The sequence below is a fragment of the Cylas formicarius genome, unplaced genomic scaffold (genome assembly GCF_029955315.1).
Source record: "Cylas formicarius isolate icCylForm1 unplaced genomic scaffold, icCylForm1.1 PGA_scaffold_8__14_contigs__length_24414737, whole genome shotgun sequence".
NCBI lineage: Eukaryota > Metazoa > Arthropoda > Insecta > Coleoptera > Brentidae > Cylas > Cylas formicarius.
The window spans coordinates 17693275-17717613 of record NW_026844361.1 but is presented as its reverse complement, the minus strand read 5'-3'; the positions used below and the strand labels follow the sequence as shown (position 1 = coordinate 17717613).

Genomic DNA, 24339 nt, shown 5'->3' with positions numbered 1-24339 from the left:
TTATTACCTAAAGTTTCGGAATTTAAATTCAGGTAAAATTGTGGTCCGTAATAGAAAACAGTTTTATACCTACCTGTGTTTAATATTCTTTGGTTTGGTATACTACTTAGTTTAAGTTTATTAGTAATCATTCTTATTTCGTGTGTAGTACAACGTGTGTTGAATCGTGTGCGAATTATGCAAAATATGTGCGAGTCTAGTGTATCTCAGGAGATGCTCCCGCCCAAATATAGAAAACAGTATTCTATTGAGACTAAGGAAGTTATAAACAATGTTTATTTGACTCTCATTGAACGTGGTGCCAGCAAGCAAGCATCTTTAGAAGAAACGGCCACATTGGCGAAAATTCCAACATCAACTGTATGGAAAATGGTAAATAATCGCATTCCAGCGAGGAAAAAAAGAAGCGATGCTGACATTTTCTTGAGTGTAGATGAAAATGATCAAGATATAATACAGCGTAAAATTTACAAATAATAATTAGAATGTGAATAATTTTAAATAATTTAAGTAGGTAATAAAAATAATTTGTAACTTTATTTTCGATTTAAACATAAACACACACATAAATAAATATTGTTTAATATATTTCTTAACAAAACCACAAATAATTAAATTCTAAGCAAAGTACGGACCTGTTCGGCTATATTTCATTCTTACAGCTTGCCCGGGCTTTCCTTAATTCGTATCAGTTAGTCACTTTCTTATATCTATGAACAAACTTTACCAGTGGTGCACCATAAAATATTATGCGTTTTTTTGTATCAAATCAGGTTCTACTTGGAAAACAATCTACTTTTTTTTGACACATGTAATGTATTCTTAAGTGCAACAAAAAAAATAATTTCAGAGCAAAAAAGTATTTTTTAATTTTTTTTTATGCGTGGGATAACATGGGTTACCCAGATATTATATCCCTTCCTTAAGGTGATGACTCACACTTGAGCGTTGAGCTTGGTGGTGGTTACACTACCACACCACGTTGTGTGTAAATAAATAAATTTAACGTTTGGTTTAATTGCGAACTTACCCCATTTTGCAACTGCCCGCCGTTCCCCGCAACAGGTCTGATGGTCGAAAGTGCCGTCTCCAAGGTGGCGCGGTGGTGTTGTTGCTGCTGTTCCTGCAGCTCGAGGAAGCGGGCGGCCTCGATGAGGGTGTTCAGGCTCATCTTGTCCGTCAGTTGGACCTGATTGGGGCCGGCGACGGGCTGTAATACAATAATCTTTACGTTCTGCGGTACGGCCGAAGCCATCTTCGAAAGGTGCGGGCGCAGAAAGCGTTCTAAGGCGACTACGCGCTGCGGAGCTCTTCTCCGACGAGGTCACTTCGTCAGGTGTGGATCGGACCACGTGCTCGATCGCGGAGAACAATTTTTCCCGAATAAGTGACGTCAATGTTTATCAGCGACGCAGCACACCGCGACGTTGTCAAACCGTCAAATAATCGAAATCGGAGGATCGAAGTTGTCCCATTAACGATCGAATTGGACAAACGAACTCACGAAAATAAAATAGCGGACCACAACACGCCGAAATCTCTCGCGAACTGCGCGATTCCGCTAAACGAAATCGCGGAGAAGCGGTCAGACGGGTTCGTACTAGATTAGCGGCGACGTGGAAGGGAGGCGGAAAAATGCGTAAACTCTATCGCGACGTTGCCGGCCGACTCGAAATATACCCACGAACGATCCCACGAATTTAGCGTCAATTATTTGAACACTATTAAACTGTGACGGTTCTGCACATTTGAATTTATTCAGTTACAGTGAAATGAACGATTTGCCGCAGAATACGAATTGGTGTTGGTCTTAACTTAGAGAGGTTTATCTGTGGCAAGGAACAAATTTCAAAGTCATGTGGCGTACCATGCCGCGACAATTTGAAAATATTTCGGTCGATGTTTTAAAAATCCATAAACTCCCTGTACAATAACTTTTAATTATTATAAAACAACGTATAATGTATAATTCAGTAAAAAATCAGATCTGCAACCTGGCAAGTAACACAGATCAATTTCTAAACAATAAATAACGATTGAACGAATTATCAAAATAAATAAGAACTAAAAGTTCAGATTTTCACGAAATTATATATTTTTACATGACAATTGTGTCGACAACACCGTGTAATGTAATACTTACAAACTACCTGCTACTATATATATCGAAAAATAACCATCGAACCTTAATTAATGTTGTGAGAATTTAAGTTCAATCAAGGAGAGTTATTTAAATCTAATTGATCGTAAAGCAATACATTTGAATGTCTCATTTTGTTGATCTCCAACAATTTAAAACAATTACGTACATTGGAGAACATTTGTCAAAATGTGGTTTAAAAATAGCTTTCAGAACTAACAACACATTAGGAAACTTTTTAAAAAACAATAAACCGAAATGTCCAAAATCTCAAAAATCAGGTGTCTACAGGTTGAAAGGCGGATCTTGTCCTAAAATTTATATTGAACAAACAGGTAGATCCTTCAAGAAAGGCATTAACGAACATAAAAGAGCGCTTAAAAACAATAATCTAGATTCTAATTATGCTACATACTTAAACACATTTTTGACGACAATTTTGATATTTTACATACAGCCACAAAAAGTAGAAAATTAAATTTATTGGAAGCCATGGAGATTATTAACAAAATGTGACATTCAGATGTATTGCTTAACGATCAATTAGATTTAAATACCTCTCCTTTATTGAACTTAAATTCTCACAACATTAATTAAGGTTTTATGGTTATTTTTCGGTATATATAGTAGCAGGTAGTTTGTAAGTATCCCATTTGATAAAGACACGGTGTTGTTGAAACAATTGTCATGTAACAATATATAATTTCGTGAAAATCTGAAATTTTAGTTCTTATTTATTTTAATAAATAACGAGTGGGCCCCCTGGGAGATGTCACTTCAGCGACAGAGATTTATCGTTTTTGTCCGCTACCGATTGAACGGCTTGACGTTTTCGGGAAACTTTCTCTCGAAAGGGAAGTCCTGTCGGACGCGAATTATCGCGCATAGAGGGGGTGGGGGGGAGGCGTCATCGCGAAATAATACGCATCGGCGATGTTGCCAAATAGCCCGCGGCCTAATTATAGCTGATAAAAAAAGCGTCTCGAATATACAAACAACACGAGGAGCGAGCCACGCTTCCACCACGTGGCGGCGGTGCCTCGGACAGGTCCTGTACCTATCGCGTATCCGAAATTAAAATATTTGACAACACACGAGCGCACAAGTTGCCGCAGCGATCGAGATGGCGGGGGAGAAAGACGGGACCCGAGCACGTTTCCGTTATTGACGCGACGTTGCCGGTTTGTCCCGTTATTTGATCGTCTTGGAATCGCGTCAGAATGGGCGGCACTTGAACATTTTATTTTTATTTCTTTAAGCCATTTCTTTATGTATGCATACCATATCAAAACTCAAAACCCAATATTTAAGTTGCAATAAACAATCGATATGGCACACCGCTGCTTTTCGAGCGATATGGCGTCATATTATAGTGTTATTTTCAGGTTATAGGCCGAGAACTACATATATTATTTACCTTTATTTTTGGCTCGTGTAAAGGTGTGTTTGGATTTAAGCTACGCCAATTTCTATTTGTGCTTAGTGTGCTTTACATGATAATGGAAGCAACATAAAAACACGTCATCCTGTTTGAGTACAACCCGTAAAACGCCAGAGCTTTTTATTAGTCTAACAGAAAATAAAAGCCGTCAATTTTTGTTAACATTATGTTCAGGTGTCACTTTAGCAAATAGAAGTTAGAACTTGCACCCAGCCTAATGCAGTTTCTATAGGAATGGCTTCCTGATCTATATAAAATAAAGACAACTTTAAGTTGTCAATGCCAAGATAGTTTAGAGTCACTATTTAGGTTCTCACTCATTAAAAAAAATCCTTTTTGTTGAATAATTTACATTTTATTTGATACACAATTTGAATTTTAATAACTAGAAAACTTTAAGCTGGCGTTCTCTAATGGCTGCTCTATGCTACCGTGCGGCTGGGGCATAGTCTAACGAGCGAATTGACGTCACAACACACAAAACAAAGAGGATTTAAATTTTACAATTTTTAATTGCTGTTTTAATTTTGTTCAGATTCAGATTCCCTATTGGACTGTCGTCGTCTAAACGAAGCATCTAATATATTAAAACTTATATACTTATACATACTTTCGTGGTGATATTCAGATTCGACCACAGGGGAAACTAATAAAAGGCCAGTCACGAATTAATAGGCAATAATAGCGCAACTCCAAATTTGAACAAATCGGGTTACGACTTGTGCGTGCCTTTCTGTCTTTAACACTGATTCCGCTAAGATCGTTGAAAAAGACAAAAGTTCAGATATTTATCATTCAAAATAAAATTCAGAATAAATATAAATATCATTATATTTTAAAAATTATTTCGGTCAAGTCAAATTGACACAAAAAAAATTAACCGGTCAATTCCACAAATCTAATTATGAGAATTAGTTAAATAATTGCAGTATACGGGGGAATAGTTACGCCCGGGTTGAGTCGTTTTTGAAGGGTCGTGACCAAGGAGTTGTGCTTAGAAACGATGCTTTTGTGACTAGATCCTCATCTAAACCAGCGGTGTCCCACAGGGAAGCATACTGGGACCTTCATTATTTATAACATTTATTAATGTTATATCTGATTTTTTCCCATTCTTTCCTTATATGCAGATGATACTGCTGTGGCAATGTAATCTAGGGGTCTGGAAGATATCACGTTCTTGGCCACTAGGGCAGTAAGTGGTATGACCCGATATTGTGAGCGTAACGGTATTTGTTTGAACGGGACAAAGACTGAGATGATGTTGTTTTCGCTTAGGGATTTAAACAAGAGCTTATTGGTAAGACTGCAGGATAAATCGATTAATCAGACTAACTTATTTGGGTTTGTTGGGTTTGTTCATAGATGTCCTGGACAGACCAAATTGATTACGTATTAAACAAAATGGTTACGCATACTTTTGTTATTTGGCGACTGCGGTCGAGTGTGGATCTTCAAAAACACTTCGAACACAGTGTTCGAAGTGTTTTTTAAATGGAGCACCCAATATAGGTATGTGATATATACTTAATAAAAGTAGGTTTTTGCAAGACCTTTCAGAAAAAATAATAGTATATATGGTGTGCCATTCAAGAAAATCGAGATTTTTTAATTCAAAATTATCGAAATAAGTTTAATATATTTTATTTTCGAAATAAAACAACATTAATTAGGAAGTTTAATTATTTTCTCCAAAATTCTAAGGTAACTGTCCTCGTTCAAATTCCCTGCACCTTTAGTTCGTCCTGCATGTCGCGTTCGCGCTGGTGTCTACGGTTCCCACATATAGCTATTAACAGCTACATTATTATTATTATTATTATCAAGAAAGTGATATTTAAAATTATACTAACGCCAAAGCTAAAAAAACGTTAAAAACTTCGTTACGAGAAATGGGGCCCTTATTTGTGCGTTTGATCCGTCTGTGCATCCGCGTGTTTAACGTGTAGAGATAAACGCGCGTGGTTGGGGTTGAAGCCAAATAAATATTGAAATAGAAAAGCGCCAGGTGGACTTAACGGCCGTGGACCCTATGTTATATCCCGAGCGGTTTTCAAAAAAGAATCGAAAAATGGCTTGGATATAATCAATTACGGGTGCAAATATCCACCACAAGACGTAATACGCACATATGCCCGCTTAAAACCAAATCCTCATTAGAACGAAGCGTAAAGCGCGATTATACTTCGACCACAAATACAGTGCTTTTAGAACCGACCCCGTGATCAACTTTGACAATTGCCGAGCAGACCCTTACCCGTAACCAGTCCAGGACCGTCCTAGGAATTTATCCTATACTAACAAACGGAATATAAGTATGTTTTCAATCTTTTGCGCCGAGCAATTCTTGAAACATGTACCTAAAAAAATTAGTATAAAGTAACAATTTATTACGTTCTATTTCATTACATTTCTAAGTAATATCATTATTAATAGACAAAATATTAAATATTCCTGTGGACTATCCTATTTGCAACAATTTTTCTTACAGTTGAGTTCGGAACTTTGGTCATGTCACTTGTTTTTATTGCTGCTCCTACTTCCGAATTTCTTATAAAATTGTAAACATTGAAAACAGTTTGTTTAGCATCCGGAGGGGTTTTCAGTACATATCTGCATTTCTAAATAGGATTTCGGTACAATAAGAGGCGAAAAAGCAGATTCTGACTGGGATCTAATCGAAATCTGCAACTATTTGTGTCAGAAAGGAGGTTTTACGTCGATATCTAATGGTTTATTACGGTTTTCGTTACTATAAAGCACGAAGACGCCGATTTTTTGAAAGATATTGACACGAAAATGTAACTGTTTGGATCAAAAAATGATAGGTTAAGCTGATATCTGCTGTCTTGATATGTAGTGGGTTTTTAAGTAGTCATCTGCAGTTTTAATGTATATTTCAGTATGGTAAGTTATGAAAATGCTGGGTTTGACTATAATCTGCTGTCAATCAAGCGCCAAAACCAATTATTTGTCCCAAAGGAGGGGTTTTCAGTACATATCTGCATTTCTAAATAGGATTTCGGTACAATAAGATGCGAAAAAGCAGATTCTGACTGGGATCTAATCGAAATCTGCAACTATTTGTGTAAGAAAAGGGGTTTTACGTCGATATCTAATGGTTTATTACGGTTTTCGTTATTATAAAGCCCGAAGACGTCGATATTGACTAGTATTTGAAAGATATTGACATGAGAATGTAACTGTTGGATAGTTTAAGCTGATATCTGCTGTTTTGATGCCGATTTAGATAAGATATGTGTCGGAAGAGCCGATTTTCACTGGAATCTGTTTGAAATGGGGAAGCAAAACATACGATCAATCCAAGAAAGTGAGTTTATAAGTAGTCACCTGCCGTTTTAATGTAGATTTCAGTCCGGTAAGTTATGAAAATGCCTCTTTTGGCTATAATCTGATGTAAATCAAGCGCGAAAACCAATTACTTGTCCCAAAAGGAGGGGTTTTCAGGCACACAAGATAAAATGATTATTTTCAAATTTACATGTAAGATAAATAGAGTACAGGTACTTACCCTTACCCTTTGAACTATCCAGTGAAAACAGCGTCGTAGGGTCAAAGCTCGAGAATCAGGCACATAAATACGTACTTACTGGAAGGATCACAGTTAAATTCCTCCGTAATATATACGAATTTTCTACAAATATTAATTAATAATGTTGGGATGGGTTTTACCACGGTCCTGCGAAGGTGTCCATTTCGGAGTTTCGAGGATCAAATCCCAAATGTTCTTTTCATTTCAAACGAAAAAAATAAACAAAAAATCGTCCCCCACTTTTTTTCTTTCTCTTCGTGACATTGCAGCTACATCATTTAAAAACGGCAGAAAGATGTCGGACGCCAGCGCCATCTACAGGTTCGCTTAAGCTCGCGGGCGAATTTGCTAGTCGAGAGTGGGTGCGTTTTCGTGCTTAAATTAACGCGCGGACCGTCGCGAATAAGTGAACGCAAACAATGGCGAAACGATATACAAACAATTGAGACCAAATGCGACGTTGTCGGATTGCGACATTTATATGACGCATTTTTCGGTGCGAACGAAATATGTGACATCTATTTCATGTTTAAAAATTTAAATTAAAAATTTCCTAATTATCTATTTTTCATTCCTACAAAATAAATAATGATTGTTTATTTCTTTTAAAAAATTGGAAGAATACTACTTGCTTATCCATAGAAACATTAATCATACTGGTACAACTATATTCGTAATTTCTTCCCAATACTAAACCTAAAACCGAAGTAATCAAAATAAAAGTCAAGTCATGTCTTACGTGGAGTCGTGTTTTCAACTCTGCTCGTATATCTCTCGGACTTAAGTGTATTTTTGTAAAACGATCGAATCATCATCAATTTTCATTTTATAATTTAATTCATCTCCCGAAAACATCTTTAGTTGTGTTGTTTGACATTTCACTACATTTCGATACTATTATTAATGGTTAATTATCGGCAAAGGGATTTGGTTGGTTATTGGTGTAACCACGTTTTTACCAGTGGTTAACCAAGAGTTGGTGTTTTATCAAATTTTTCATACTCTGTGGTCTGATACGTACCAATATTGACGCTCTAGTTGTATTTTGGTTGATAGAACCTCGAAAACCTCAAATGACATAGTGGGTAAGTTTGCTACCATTTTCTGGTATCCTCTAGGGTTTTGTTTAACTTTCTTCTGTTTTAATTTCGACACATGGTTGTTGGCGACTTCATATTGGAGTTGCACTGATGGACTACTACTTGACTTCCCAAGTAGTTGCAAGCAGGAATCAGCCGATCATCAGACTTTTAACGAGGACGGGTTCAGTACTTCGGAGTTTGGAGTGAGATAGTGAAATTTTCTTTTGTGATCTCGAGATTTGACTAAATTAACACATTGGCACTATCGATTTATGTAAGACAACTTGCAAATTGGAGTCGAAACATGTTTTGAATTATTTTAAAAAGAAAGTAGCTAATTTACCTTACTTATCTGTGATAATTACAATAATAAATAATACAATCTAGTCGAGACTAACTTTTAGAGTACCATGTTTAGGGTTAGGCACTTTTTTTTTGGTATTTAAACAAACAACATCTAAACAAAAGTTTAGCAGCACTTCTAAGGTTTAAGTTTAAGGGAAATGTGAGACACTGCTTAAAAGGAAATAAAATGTAACGCAGAATTGAGAGAGAAAAGGCCATTACAATAAAATCAGCAACAAACTGATGACAGTTCTATTGATATTAAAAAAAAGGGGCCCATTGTTGATACATTTGGGATATTTTTTTGGATAATTTCGACTTTTGTCTCCAAATGTGGAGGGTTTGCAATTTCTTTATATATTCAACTGTAAAGATTAATTTATATCCCATTTTAACTCTTTTTTCAACAATAAAGTCACTGCAAAAACTACGAAGGCAGTGAGACTAACATTAACCAAACTAACCTTAATATCCTATGATTCTGTGGGAGTCTTTATAGTCAGGGGCGGCTCGTGGGAAACATTTTAAGGTGTTCTGCAATAAACTTACGTTAACCAACAAACGGCGGATTATTAACTTCCTTAATTATTTATTCTTGACAAACTTCAAGCATGCACTATAACAGATTATTCTGAATTTCTCTGGAAGTGCCTCACTTAGAATTGTATCTAATTCAGTGGGAAAATGAATAAGTCTACGGGATTCTTGGAAGTTTCGTTTTTCCCCGGAGCGCCAATTCAACAGATCCGCAAAATTTAAGACAATTAATAATTCTTTGACACATTTAGATTAAATTTCTGTCGATTTACCCAATAAGAAGAATCTAATATTGCATGGTTAATCCTCATAACGCAAATTCCGTAGAATTATAAATGTGGCTTATAGAGCATTTTTTTTAACATCCAAATATCAATTAAGTATATCGCTTTTTCCTCTACTTACACCAGCCTTCGGTAAAATCTGATGTTGGCCTTTTGCTTTTAACAAGTGCTTTCCAGTAATAAGACATTAAGATAAGTAATAATTGGGTTTTTTAAATACTTTATTTAGTCTTTAATTTTGTATTATTTTGCATATGATTAATTGTTTTGTTGTTAATGTTGTTAATTATAATGAACAAATATGGAACCGCATTTAGTTTGATTTGTAGGAATAATACATATTTTTTTAAAACTCGCTATTGTTTTAATTACTACCTCTACTTCAACTGTTTTAGAGGAAGATTTTATTGATAATTTATCACTGTTTGATGACACTGTTTCACTCGATATAAAAAATAATGAAAGCTGTAAAAACTTCTGATTAAAAAATTGGAGATCGATCAAAAGAACATCATCATTGAATTTGTTCAAAATATTTGACCTACCATATGATTGTGGGCTTCAGATGAGAGTTATAAGGAAAATGAAGCTGTAAATGATGCAGCAGAGCGTAGAGTAATGTTGGTCTGTGAATATAATCAGAGTTTGACGAAAAACGAAGAGCAGCAAGGGCAAGTTGTCGAAGAACACCGAGGACTATTTCCTGATTGTAAAAAAACAAACGAAAAATCTTAACGGAACCAAGCAATGCTCTGGGTAGGTAGAGTTTACAACCAATGTTCATAGAATAATAAAATTTAAAATAATGATAAATAATCGACGAGTTTGGTGAACCTGTGTTTCCCATTCCGCATTTAAATTTGGACTTCCGTTAAAATTTTTCTTAATAACATCATTGTATACCGCGGATTTGCTCTCCCGCATTGATTTTCATGTGAACGCTTATGCTGATGATACGAAATTATTTACATGCGGACGTATTGCAGAGAAACTTGAATACTATTTCCAAGTGGTGTTCAACTTGGCTATTGCCGCTGAACGCTCGAAAGTGCTCTGTGCTGCATGTTGGCAAGAACGGGATTGTTGTTTGAACTATTATATCAATGAAAACTTTGTGTCACGTGTCGATTCTCTGGACTTAGATGTGACAGTAACTAATGATCCTGAGTGGTCTGTACATGTATCAAATTCTGTTAATTTTTGTTAAAAAAGACTTTAAAAATCCTAGTCCTCCCATCGCTTGTAGACTTTTTACCACTTACATTCGCCCCATCCTGGAATTTATTTCCCCAGTGTCATTGGTCATTGCGAGACTGTGATGTTCTGGAAATAGTGCAACGAGCCGCTACGAGCTGGCCACTTCAAGTTAGACATACTTACGTCTCAAAATACTTAGTCTGTCAACATTAAGTCAGCGTCGGCTGCGAGGAGACCTGATTCCAATGCAAGGGGTTGTTTTTTTTCGATGCATAGAACTTTAAGTTGCAATAAAACAACGATGGATTATTCGATTGACATGAATTTTATTTATCCGAAAGATAATCTTGTGGCATTATATTTTAAATATGATTTCTGGCATATGACCGCCACGGCTGGCGCGGATGTGGTCCAATCTGGACGTCCAATTTTCGATGACTTTTTCCAACATTTGTGGCCCTATATCGGCAATAACACGGCAAATGTCTTCCAAATGGTCAAGCGTTTGTGGCTTATCCGCATAGACCAATGACTTTAAATAGCCCCACAGAAAGTAGTCTAGCGGTGTTAAATCATCTTGGAGGCCAATTCACAGGTCCAAAACATGAAATTAGGCGGTTACCAAATATGTCTTTCAATAAATCGATTGTGGCACGAGCTGTGTGACATGTTGCGCCGTCTTGTTGAAACCACATCTCCTGGACATCATGGTTATTCAATTCAGGAATGAAAGAGTTAGTAATCATAGCTCTATACCAATCACCATTGACTGTAACGTTCTGGCCATCATTGTTTTTGAAGAAGTACGGCCCAATGATTCCACCAGCCTATAAAGCGTACCAAACAGTCAGTTTTTCTGGATGTAACGGTGTTTCGACATACACTTGAGGATTAGCTTCGCTCCAAATGCGGCAGTTTTGTTTGTTGACCTAGCCATTCAACCAGAAGTGCGCTTCATCGCTAAACAAAATTCGCTTATGAAAATGGGGAACAAGGACAATTTCGTTTTGTTCCTATTCGACGAATCTACGCCTTACTTGATGATCGTTTGGTTTCCATTCTTGCACGAGTTGGATTTTGTAAGCACGTAAACCAAGATCCTTCCACAAAATCTTCCATAAAGTGGATGGACACAGATCCAATTCCTGTGCTCGATGGCGGATGGACTTATTCGGGTCTTCCTCAATGCTACGCTCTACAGCAGCAATAGCTTCTTCTGTACGCACTGTACGGCGCATGACCAATTTCCATCTGACGTGCCCTTTGTGGTCTTAAGCAATGACGAACGCCTACGTGGCCATCCATTTAAAATAAGAAAGGAACAATTCAGGATTTCACATCGCTAGCATTTTATAACTAACAGGACTTTCGATTATTGGAACAGTTTACCCGCAGATGTTGTGTGCGCGCCGAACTTGTCTGTATTTAAACGTCGCTGGGAGAGTGCATTGTTTCACAGCAATAACTAAATATTTATTATATGTATAACATTCTCATGCTACTAACTATCAATGTGCATAATAGGTTCTCCTCTGTACTTTATTCTTTGTAATAATAATAATCATTGGTTTTTGATAAAAACCAAAACCACCGCCCGGTATACCAAACAGCTTTATCAGCCCGGAACGCGGGTAAATTTTGCGTTGTTATCGATCCGCTCGGGTTCCAATGATTGCAAAAAAAAAAACGCACCAAACGATCCGTATTTAAGTATGTCAAAGTTATATCGCAATAATTGTGATAAACTGAACGCCCCCGCTCCGCGCCCCTCCCCCGCGCGGTGAAATCGGTGTTCCGTCACCTGCGACGACCGGATCCGTGCCTAGACTTTTAAAATCGGCGAGCCGACGAATAATCCCTGCCGTCGGGGAAATTTCGTCCGTGCCGGCAACGTCGCCGCCTCGACGACGGACGAAAAAAACGAAGCACGTGTTCCTTGTTTCGGTAATTGCCGACACGTACGTTTCGATTCGGTAATTTTCTCCGAAGTTCGCGGGACGTGCGGTACGCGACAACACTTTTGTTTATACCGTGCGTTCGGAATGCTCTGCACGGCAACACGGGTGGTTTTGATTGGTGGGGCTAGCGGAAGAATTAACGCAAAATTAGCGTCGAAGCGCCGCTCGGTACGCGCGAATACAGGGTGTTATTGAAATGACGTCATAAATTTTAACGAGCGAATGACAAACGGCAAAAATACTGTTTAGATAAGATGCTTCTTGTCGCGCCACTGGACTTGTCGACGCGTTGGAATAACGAGAAGGGTGGTTAAGTAAAAATTCAAAAGAAGATAATTCAGCGATCTTGTTATCTCATCTACTAAAACCTCAAAAGACTTTGGTTTCATCCCAGACACGAACATTGTTCATTTAATTAAAACCCCGAAAAGTACCGGTCGTGATACTAATAAAATTAGATCGTACTTTTTCATTTGCACCACGGCAAGTCTAAACGCATATTTGTGTGTATTAATCCTTTCTAACCCCAAGGTTCAATCAATGTTATTTTTAAGTAAAGCTCGATCAATGTTATGGGTACTATCGGTGGTAGCTAGATGTAAACTCAGACTTTTTTCTCATAGAAATGTTCAAAATTTTGCTGGTTGCGGTGGAACATTCTGCCACATTCGTGCTAAAAAAAGTATTTTTTCCTCACGCCAACTAAACTAAACCCTAAACTAATTTCACTTCACTTCGGTCACTTCGGACACTTCCGGAATTTTACCGCACGGATTTGAGAGCAATCTGATGTTTTCGGAGATGATTCCCACGCTTTGATGTTTGACGTTTGTTTATTCTGACGGTGATGTCAGTGAATCTATTCGTGTTGTAGAAAAAGTATGCAACACGCTCGGTAAACTTTTTAACTCACTCGTTTATTAAAAACTCGCTCCGCTGCGCTCGTATCAAATCAACTCGCGAGTCAACCGCACTTGTTGCTGTTTGGAGTAAATTTGATTGGTAAGTAAAATGATTACATAATGTAAACATTAACAAAAATGTTTTCCTATCGGCTGTTTGCCACAAAAAACACAACCACTACGTGCATATAAAGTCAAAATTAAGTTGGATATTATGCAAAGGCACGCTTAAATAAAATGCCCATCTATTTAGGGGAAAGAGGAGAATGGACTCGAGAATATGAAAGGTTTCTTTAGAAGTGGAGGACGATGATCTCGTCTGCTCCCAAATATTTTACATTGAGAATTTGTAGCTACTTGCTAAATTGTCGGTTTTTGCTCAGCGGACACTTTATTTTACCACAACCAAAAAGCAGATTCTAAAAACCAGATTTTTAAAACTTTTTCTTAGAAAATTTAAAAATTGCTCAAAACACGTTGGCGCTTCGAAAAAAATGATCGACTTGAAAAAAGCAGCAAACAAAATGTTTTTCAGAACAAGTACACAACATAAAAAAAGCAAAAATATTTATTCAAACAAAACACACAGAGTTAATTTTCAGATATACGGGGTTAAATAACAAAATAGAAGCAATAGAAATGGCGCACAACCGAAAAATTCCAAGTTTGCTAATTAATTCCGCGACTTTTCCTCCGTAAGTAACGAGTAAAAAAAAGATTCATTGGAAAATTAAACCGATGAGCCACTTTCTAGATAATAAAAATTACCGTAAAACCAGGAAAACGTCGACCAAACACCTACAGCATCGTGGCGTCACTCTTGGCAACTATTTTTACATATTTGAAAATCATCAACCGAACAGAACTAACCAAATTGACTGGGAACAAAGAACCACTGCCATGCCGCGTCAGATTGCGCTCGCTCGGACCGGCTGGTGTCACGTGGTCGACGGCGCGCTGTTGCCGAATCGCCCAGGGTTATTGATTTCGCGCGAATCGAGAGTATACAGACGTCCCGGAAAAACTGCGTCACGTGGGATCAAAGCATAGCTGATGCTAGCTCTATCGGGAATAAATAAAATTTAAAATTGCTAAAATATTATTACCATCGACGATTTGTGTGGGAGCATCTAAAAAGGCGGCTTTAAATACTCAATTAAATGCTCAAGTACCATATCTTGAGCACTTTGTATACAATAGACGAAAACGGTAAATGCGAAGTGGTCAAATCGCTCCGTTTGTCACGGTTCGTGACTTACGCGCCTAACGATTTAACACAGAAAAATGCAATTTCGTCTTTTTTGCACGTAACTCATACAAATTGAATATTTAAAAAAAATGGTTGATAACAAAGATTGTTCTACGTTTCCCGCGTCTTCCCGTTCAAGAATATATTCGATCGGACAATTAAACTTCCAAAAAAAATGTGTTTTTTTTAATCCCGGAAAGAATTTTTAATAAATTCTTAAAAATATTTCGCGCCCTTTTTACTAGCGATAACGGCACGCGTTATATCGCGGCCATTTTTGGACGAGTTCTGAGGACGACGGAGCATTAAAAAAAAATAGAGCCCGATACCTAGAATCGGTCCTGAGTTACGGCCTCTCAAAAATTTTTCCCGTCGGTCCGGAACTTTCAATGACGAGCGGCAACGACGCATGGGTGCGTCTAGTAGTGACCGCGCACCACGCATTCGCGCCTGATGGCGTGCTCTTCTACCATGTTCGTCCCCCACCCCGACGCCAACGGCCACGCCGTTACTTTGTTGTCCTATGGGATTCGATTTTCTGTCCCCACCCACTATGTTCGTCGACGGCCGGTGTCACGAGCCTTTTCAAACGCTATCATAATTTATTATGTTTAAACAGGGTATGTATTTCCGAGAGAGTAAATAGAATATTAGAAAATACTGGAAAATAACGCATTTATTAATTTTCTTTTTCTCACTTATATATTTTTTGTAATGTTATGGTTATTAACTAAGCTTCGGATAATATTATGTACTCATATTTGGATTCTTAAGAGGGTTTAACCTGTTTGTGTTCGAAACAGGAAGTAAATAAATAAACAAACGTGTGTCCGAAAAAGCCTGTTTCAAAAAATACATTCCCTAAAGATTATTTCTGAAACGGTTTAAGATATCTAAACGTTTATTTAAATATCTGGATCACAAATAACTTTGAACGCCACTAAAGGGTGGCGCTTATTTTTTCTCCAAACTTTTTTTTGTTTTTGTTAATTTTTTGAGCAAAAAAAATATTTTCTAAACAGTTTTCCAGAGAAAAAGGTACTCTTGCATTATTGTAAACCAAAAATTATGTCTGGAGATATAATAATAATCAACTACAAAATATTAAAAATCAACAGAATGAGATAAAATAGACACGCAAAAATGAGAACACCAACTAGAAATACTGCGCTGGTTGCCTAGCAACGGCACCGGTCGAACAATAGCAATCGTCACGTGCTATACTATGAAGCAAGATAAACACTGAAAATTATTTTGAAATTTTGGAATTTTGTGTGTAGTAACTTTTATGGGCAAATCAAATCTTAAACCAATTTCAACTATTTTTTGGTTTTGCAAAGCCGTACCTTTTCAAGGAGACTTTTTATGACACATGTTTAACCAATTAATTAACCAAAGTAACGTTATTTTTTTAATATTCTATTTACCCAAGAATTTAGCGGCTCGTGTTTTGCAACGCCGTGTGAAGGGAAGTCTAAATGATGGGTCAACCCCATAAGAATCCGTTCTTTATATATAAATATTGGGATTTTTAATATGACATTTTTTATTGCTGTGCCGGGTTTTTGTGATACAGGGCGTAAAACAGTGTTTCAAATATTTTGTTGAATAGGTATGCATAATTGTCCTGTTAGGTTGTACTCTTATAAATTTAACAAATAAATGCAGCAATACTGACAAAATACGGGATTCTGCTTTTTGTTCTCCTTTGTTTATTATTTATTTATAGCAATTGTAAGTTGTCGTAGTATACCATGCAACAAGTGCGGTAAACGGCATGCATTTGACGCACGAGTTTAATAAACCATTGAATTAAAAATCTAACGAACGTGTTGCATACTGTACTTTTTCTACGACCGTTAGTTTTTGGGTACATTTCTGCAAAACTACACGAACGTACATTGACTGACATAACCGTCAGAATTGACAAACGTCGAAATATCTCCGAAAACATCCGATTGCTCCCAAACCCGCGCGATAAAATCCCGGAAATGTTCGAAGTCGCACCGATTCGCGGGAAACGAATCTGACGTGGTAAAGTGACGCTTCCCGCACGCTAGATCGGTGAATAATTAGGTATTTCACAGACGGGATCATTATTATTAACTTTTAACAATTGCAAAAGCTTTACAAGTACAAACTTCGCTATTTCAATATAAATAAAACTTACACAATGAAACATTCATTGTGTTCGGATTAGATTACAACCAAAGTGCAAAAAAAAACCGAAATGAGACTGGTTGTAGATATTTTAAAGGTGCTCTGTGTGGGGTTTGTACTTAGGATCCAGAGGTGTAGTCGGTTTTATTCTGAAATTCAAAAATTGTGATATAAAAACTAAATTTGTTTTTTTTTTAATAAAAAATGCATGTCTTTTAATAATTTAATTAGGTTTTATAATAATAAATACGAAATATCATGATTAATATATTATTATATATTAAATAAATGATTAATATATATGTTTACAATAAAATATGTGAAAAACTGAGCGATTTAAAATTTAAAAAGGTGTTTTTTTTGTAATGTTTAAAGTACCGTATTAAAGAAACCGCCTGGAGTATTGGATATATGTCATTTAAATATTCTGTCACTGGGGCAACATTCTGAGAAGGATCACCCATATAATCTCTGCTAATTCATTAATTCTGATGTTTCTAAAAGATTTTCTATATCTTATCTTAAAGTTTTTTAATAGATTTCGTCAGTCATCATCAAATTATAAAAAATAGCTCCGAAAATTTGGTGATGGTTAATATTAAATCCACAAATTGAACCCTACAACTTTTGCATTTTTAAAGTGTAAAATAAAAAAGTTCGATCGGGATAACATTGCATAATAATTACTTACTAAACTACTAATTACTTAACACATTACTTTAAAAAACCGCCTGCAAAATTATTTATAAACAAGGACCACGGCGTTCTATATCCCGACCGGGATTCGGGCCTGTCGCACGAGCCTAGGCCCGCGACCGAACACGTTGCTTTCGCGCGCGGCGTTGCCGCTGCGCCCTCGATTTTCCCGCATCGGGGACGAACGCCTGGTAACGACCTGTTAAGCGAACGCGAACGAGGCAATGCCGCCGCGTTCAATTTAGCCAAACTGACCTCCGTGTTGACGATCGACAAGTCGTGTCGCACGAGTTCGCCGTTTTTTTTTCTCGCCACTTTGACGCTTTCGCGATCGATGGACGTGTGACGCGACCCGCCGACGTTATATACAGGACGATTCGAGCGTCGCCTCGCAATTTCGCAAATTTTCGACGGCCATTATCTAATTGGAACTCGACCCCGCCCCCCGACGGCCGCGCGAAAGTCTTTGTTCGTATTAGCGATATCGACGTTCGTTTCGCCGAATTGAACGGCAACAGCGCAATAAATCGTAAACACGGACGTATCAACAATTTGCCGAAATCATCGACGGGTGCGTCGAGGGGCGGAGCGGGCGCAATGTTACGCAACGAAAATTCACTACCCCTCGCGCGTAGTAGTCGTCGCAAGGCCCGTTGACCCCAGGACAAAGGAGTGGTAGATGAAATCGTTTCGTTTCGTCTTGAACGGAGGTCGAAACGTCGAATTGGGCCCCGCGCCACGCAAAATCGAAAAAGCGACGTTAAACAAGTGGTCTCCGGCCATTGATAAAGGAGTGGCAAACCCACTTACGTGCGGCAACATCGCGCATCACGTCGTCAATACGCGACACGTTGCAGAGAACGGATAACGGACGGGGGCGCTTATTTTCTTTTTTAAGAGGTCCGATGCAGCTCGGGAATTATGCAACGGGGGTGTTCCGTGTAGATTAAACGGAAACGATCCCCCGTGGGACAGCAGCAATGTCCGAAACGGCTCGTAAATTCATAGCGATCGCGGACCAATCAAACGGGAGCACATGCTCACGTCACATGCATTTATGCCAGGCATTACCCGGGCAACGCTCTCTCTCTCGTCGCGAAACACCCTCCGCGGACCGCTACCATTGTTTTTTCCAAGCCCGAAACCCGACACTCACCTGTTTTTCGGTCTAATCTGACCCGAAAAAGTCGACGGACGTGTCCGCGGCGATTTTGACGTAGCCGACTGTCACTTTCACTTGTTTCGGGAGCCTTGGCAAAGTCAAAGTCACAGGACACTCGACAAAACTGGGATGGGCCCGGCGCGGATTTGGGCCGCTCGAAAAAAAAAACGACAGACTTCGGTCACGTGTTTACGTTCCGCTGTATCGACCAAGGATCGAAAACGGCCCGAGCTCTCGCGTCGAACGGAATCGGATGCGAGCCTGCGAGGACGCGTTTTTCACGAGAAAAAACGCCCCCCGATATGCCCCTGTGGCATTGTGCAGGGACAAACTTAGCACCCGCACAATCTCGACGCAAAACGTTACTGCATGAGAATTCGAGCTCGGACTGCCTGGCATAGAGCAAACAGTAATCGGCAGTTGGCGTGGACCCGAGCGAAGTGGGGCGACGGGAGGGGGGTGGGGGGAAAGATATAACACCGCGTGTCCCAGGTTTTGTGTGGTGCGTGGTAGGCCCTGCGCGGAACGCTCCGAATGGGGCGCGGCGTTGCCGCTTCGGCGCGGTTCGCCCACAATCGCAGGATTTTAACGGCGGGATCGGGTAAAGCGATCGCGTGCGTCGCAGTGGCGGCGGCGGAACTTTTTCAGCCTACGTTATGGATAATCGATACGCGGCGTTGCGCGGGCGGCCCGGAATCAATCCGGGCGCGTTGTTATGTAAATAATAACGCTTTATCGGGATAAGATGACGGGAGACGTTTTGCATTGGTCCGCGATCCGGGCTCATGTTTACACGGTGCGCGGAAGGATGGCAGCTATCTTCGGTTGCGGGAGGTGAAACTGTCAGCAAATATGACCCCCAGTTTGCTTAGCACATTGATAAAAATACGTACGAGGTTTTGCCACAGCCAAACCTACGTTTGTAGAATTGACTTGACACTAGCTGTCCCGCTCCCGCCGCGGAGAGAAGTCAGAGATGGAATTCACATTTTCCTTGAACTTACTTTTAAGCGGCGCGTTAGCTGCAGTGACACTGCAGAGATCAGGTATTTACGTATTACTGAAAATTACGCGAATTAGTATTTTTAAATATTATGAATTTGTACGGTGTGTCTCATTTTAGTAGTGTGCTGAGCTGTTAATTTAACCGAGTATGTAACAAGACAATTTAAACGTAACATAGTATACCATTTTTACATTACAATGATATAAATCGAGCATAAATCAAAAAAGAAAAAAGATAAAAAAAAAACAATATTAAATAAACAATAAAACAATCTAGGTAGTTTCCCGTAAGAGGTATTTTTTTAAATGAAATTTAAATGCGCAGTGAGACACATTCTGTGATTAGCTGGCTATTAAGTAGTCTAAGAGATGTATACGAGAAGCAGGTATTAGCCATGGACTTCCTAATTTTAGGTATTTCATAGTGACAATTGAGGCGGGTTCCACGGAAATGAATTCCATGTCTACAAGTTAGTTTTTCCCACAAATATGAGGGGCATCCAGTTTTAAGTAGTTTGTGACGAAAACAACCAAAATGTAATTCTTCTCGGTTCGATATATTTAACCATTTTTAATTGACAAGTTTTTAACTTACGCGATCTCTTCGTCTGCTATAAATACTTTTTGTAAAACTTTTTGTCATTTATATTTTGTCAAAATATCCAAGTAGGGTCCATAGATAAAATTACAGTGCTTTAGGTAATTCAAAACCAGTGCTTTACAGAAATTTGCTTTTGATCAAAGTTTAGAATATCTTTACTTTGATAGATGTTTTTGGAGAATTTTGGAAACCTGTTTATGAAATTTGAGTTCATTATCGAAGATGATACCTAAGTATCATGCCATGATCATTTGACTATTTAAAGACCGATTCCAAGCATTTATTTAGTCTCCTTGCCGCTTCCACTGCACCAGACCGGGTCTTCAGCATACCTGTGACTATCGAACTCGAAGCAACCCTACACTTCTGCTGTATAAATAATGAAGACAAGAGGTCCTAATTGTGAGCTTCGAGGGAGGGGGTCCACTTCTAAGGCTTTCGATCTAATGATAATTACGAATCAATTGAATCACCTTTAATTTAAACCCGTTGTATTTTAATTAATCGAAGCTTTACTATAATCTAATAAGATCAAAGCCATAGCCATAGCGAAATCGTGACTGTAATTGTTATTAGTGAAATAATCACAGAGCTGCATATAAATCAGGTTTTCAAATACCGTAGAAAGCACTAGCAACAGACTAGTAGGTTCTAAGACCTGCGACCTACTTCCCCTGCCCAGGAAACATACAGCTTTCAGTACAAAAATGAGAAAGTTCAGTAAGAATGGGCAGCAAAGTTTTACCATTTCTAGTGTAATTCCATCGGTACCGTGTGCATTGGATCTGATTTTGAAAATTTTGCATTTTTAGACATCCTTTGTGGTTATACTGGTCTGGATACCGCGTTTATATAGGATCCAGTGGCGTAGTTTTTTTTCTAAAACTTACAAATTTTGGAATGTAAACTAAACTTGGGGTTTTCTAATGGAACCAGTTATACAACTTTGAATAATTTTATTAGCCTTCTTATTTGCTTTTCAAAAATATGTAACGCATTACAAGAGTTTTTTTACTTAAACTGCGTAATATTTTTATTTTCCTTTAGTTGTCAAACACTCGTGATAGTTCCTGCTATGGCAAAATATATATGAAAAATTCGACATAGCAGGGGTGTATTATCAATACGCACACACAAAAATTAATTTAGCAGGTAGCTTTTCATAGGTAACTTTGTGTAGTAAATTATGTAACTGATATGAATAAAATTAGTTTGACTACATAAAATCCACTAAAGGTAACTCATTAACTATAGAATAGAATAGAATAGAATTTATTGACTACGTTTTGTTCTTACAATTATGGCAAGTCAATACGTAAAAAAAATATGTATATAAAAAACAAGACAATGAATAAATTATATAAAAAGTATGAAAATTATATAAAACAGTGTATAATACATAAGAACAGGAAAGTGTATATAGCAAAGTACAGGACGTTTATATAAATAAACTAAAAGAAGCAACATCAACAAAATTATAGAAAGTCAGTCACACCGGGAGTACCCATGTATTCCCCGACCGAGTAAAAGCAGTTAAGAAAGGTTAACATGTTTTTTTTTTTAATTATCTATTACTTAGAACTTTCACGTTGGTTGGTAGTATTGTACAAGTTTAAGTTTAGTGATTTTTTTTTTTGCTTTTTGTATATTTCAATCTTGAAGCACGAAGTAGCTTGTTATTTCTAGTTAAATAGTCATGGTAAGATGAGTTCTGACTGAAGCTGTGTATTTCTAATAATTGATAATAGATATACAGACGAGGAAGTGGCATAACTTCCAACTTCTTAAAAATTGGTCGACAATGCTCGAGATAACCTGCACCGGCAATCAAACGAACAACCTTCTTTTGCAGTTTAAATGCCTGGTCTGCTGTAGCAAAATTACCCCAGAGAACTATGCCGTAAGTTAGATGAGAGTGAAAAAGAGAAAAATAGATAATTCGCAATGTGCCCGCCGTAACCAGTCCTTTAAGTTGCACAGGATGTTAATTTGAGGGGCCCAATTTAAACTATCATCAAGCGTTACTGCCAAGAGCCTCACATTTTTGCCCTCCAGTAGATTATTATTAGTTGAGAAAACAACACGTTGTGCCTTAGTTTAGTTTAAGGTTATTATTGGTGAACCAAAGTCCCGCCATCCGCTCAACATTATCAACATTGTGTACAGACGGAGCCCTGAGGCACCCCACTGCTCACAACCCTCAACTCCGATATGTTATTGTTAAAGACGACACACTGTCTTCTGTCAGTTAAATATGACCTAAGTTCCAGAAGCCCGTCATGCGAGACGCTGTCGAAAGCCTTAGTGAGGTCACATAGCGTGAGTGCAGCTTGCTCGCCCTTTTCCAGGCCCCCACCACGTCTCCCACAACCCTGCGAACCGCCTGCACAGTGGAGCAGCCGGTCTTAAAACCAAATTGGGAATCACAAATGCATTTTGTTTTTTGAGAAAAAATCATTATAATTGATTTTTTAAAAGTGTCTCGAAGACCTTACCAAGTATGGGAACTATTGATATGGGTCGGAAATCATTTGGAGAATTTGCGTTACCTTTTTTAAATATTGGAACCACCTTCACGACCTTAAATGGCGCGGGAAAACTTCCACTATCAATACATGTGTTAAATAAAAATGTTAGAGGTGTTACAATCTCGTTGATAATCTCCTTCAAAATAATACTATTAAAACATACACCGTAAAACATCGTCTTCTGCCATCCAGTGCAACATTGGTGGTAATAAAGCTATGGCAACCATTTCATAATTACAAATGCCAATTATAATTTGTAAAGAAAAATATAATACATAAAAAGTAGATTTTACTGGATTCTCCTTATAGTAGGTAACGTAGATGAGGTACGGGGAGCAATAAAAACTAATATTAAACAATAACAATTTTGGTAATAAAAATAAAAAACGTCAAATTAAATTTTGTAATTGTCCACGACCTACCCCAATAAATTTTACAATACACTCTTCCAAAAGTCTGGTTCAACTTATTTCCAAAGATATCCGCTGCTCTTTGTATTTTCTACGGCAACTCCATGAAAAGAATTAACATCGTAAGCGTATAGCAAATCCTTGTCCAGAGGGTTTAAGTCTGGACTCTTTGGCGGTGAAACAATTCAGTTCCACAACCGATGAGATAACTGCTCATATTTATAAAGAAAACAGAGGAAATATCTTGAAGTTGCTAAATGCCAATAAGTCCAAAACCGACATATTTAGGCGGGTTAAACCAGAATACCTTTTCTATAAAAAGATGGAATATATTTTCATTATGTTTCAATCACAACTCGACAGGTAAAGAAATATGATTCAATTTATCTAAATTATACGGCTATGAGACCGGTTGAGCTCAATCACAATATTTTGGTGTGTATACCATTGGTGTGTATACCATATATTTGATTTCTGGAATGGTTACGCTGGTTTCATATAACGCATTTAACATTGTATGGCTACATTATCAATTTGAGGAAATATTCCATTTTTAACGTGATCTTTTTCCAACTGAAAAAAAAGAAGATATTCAAAACTCTTAGTTGTGATTGACTGCATCGTGCAAAAGCTTATAAAGAGTCACAACCAATGAATGTCAATTTTGACTAATATATTCTGAAAGGTACATAACTTGACTGTTATCAAGAAACGTTATTTATTTTTTCAAAATTTTTTGATTAAATAAAAATAACGTTAACTTTATCTCCAGTTCAGAGATCGCCAATTCTTTGTGAATCGCTCCCTACAAATATTGTGAATAAGTAACTATGTAAATTATAATACAAATGTCTACCCTCGCCGCCGCCACTGACCGTTTTGGGCCGCTTACGGTCGCCGGTGTTCATTCGGCCGGGATCTTCGGCAACGCCGCCGCGGCCACACATGTGAGAGGTGCGCGACGTTGCCGGATCCAGCGCGAAGTGGCAGAACCGGGGACGCGTAGCGGAGTTACCTGTGGGAATCGATCGCCGTGTTGCACGCGGTTGCCGCTTCGTCGACGACACGGAGACAAAGAAAATGTACATA

At 38.0% G+C, this 24339-nt stretch overlaps 1 protein-coding gene across 3 annotated transcripts in view; it reads right to left on the bottom strand.

The window, feature by feature from the left end:
- LOC132706840 (max-binding protein MNT-like) overlaps positions 1 to 19115 on the bottom strand; it is a 33752-nt gene extending 14637 nt beyond the window's left edge. The window contains exons 1-2 of one of the 3 annotated variants that reach the window (XM_060678422.1): positions 18701 to 19115; positions 1031 to 1210 (exon numbers count right to left, since the gene is read on the bottom strand). In XM_060678422.1, coding sequence (XP_060534405.1) covers positions 1031 to 1171 — 141 coding nt within the window. In that variant the 5' untranslated portion in view covers positions 1172 to 1210; positions 18701 to 19115. Of the gene's footprint in view, positions 1 to 1030; positions 1211 to 5838; positions 7645 to 14207; positions 14332 to 18700 lie in introns of those variants that run through there. The other 2 variants (XM_060678423.1, XM_060678425.1) reach the window with 2 other exon arrangements.
- Between the last annotated feature and the right edge of the window lie 5224 nt (positions 19116 to 24339).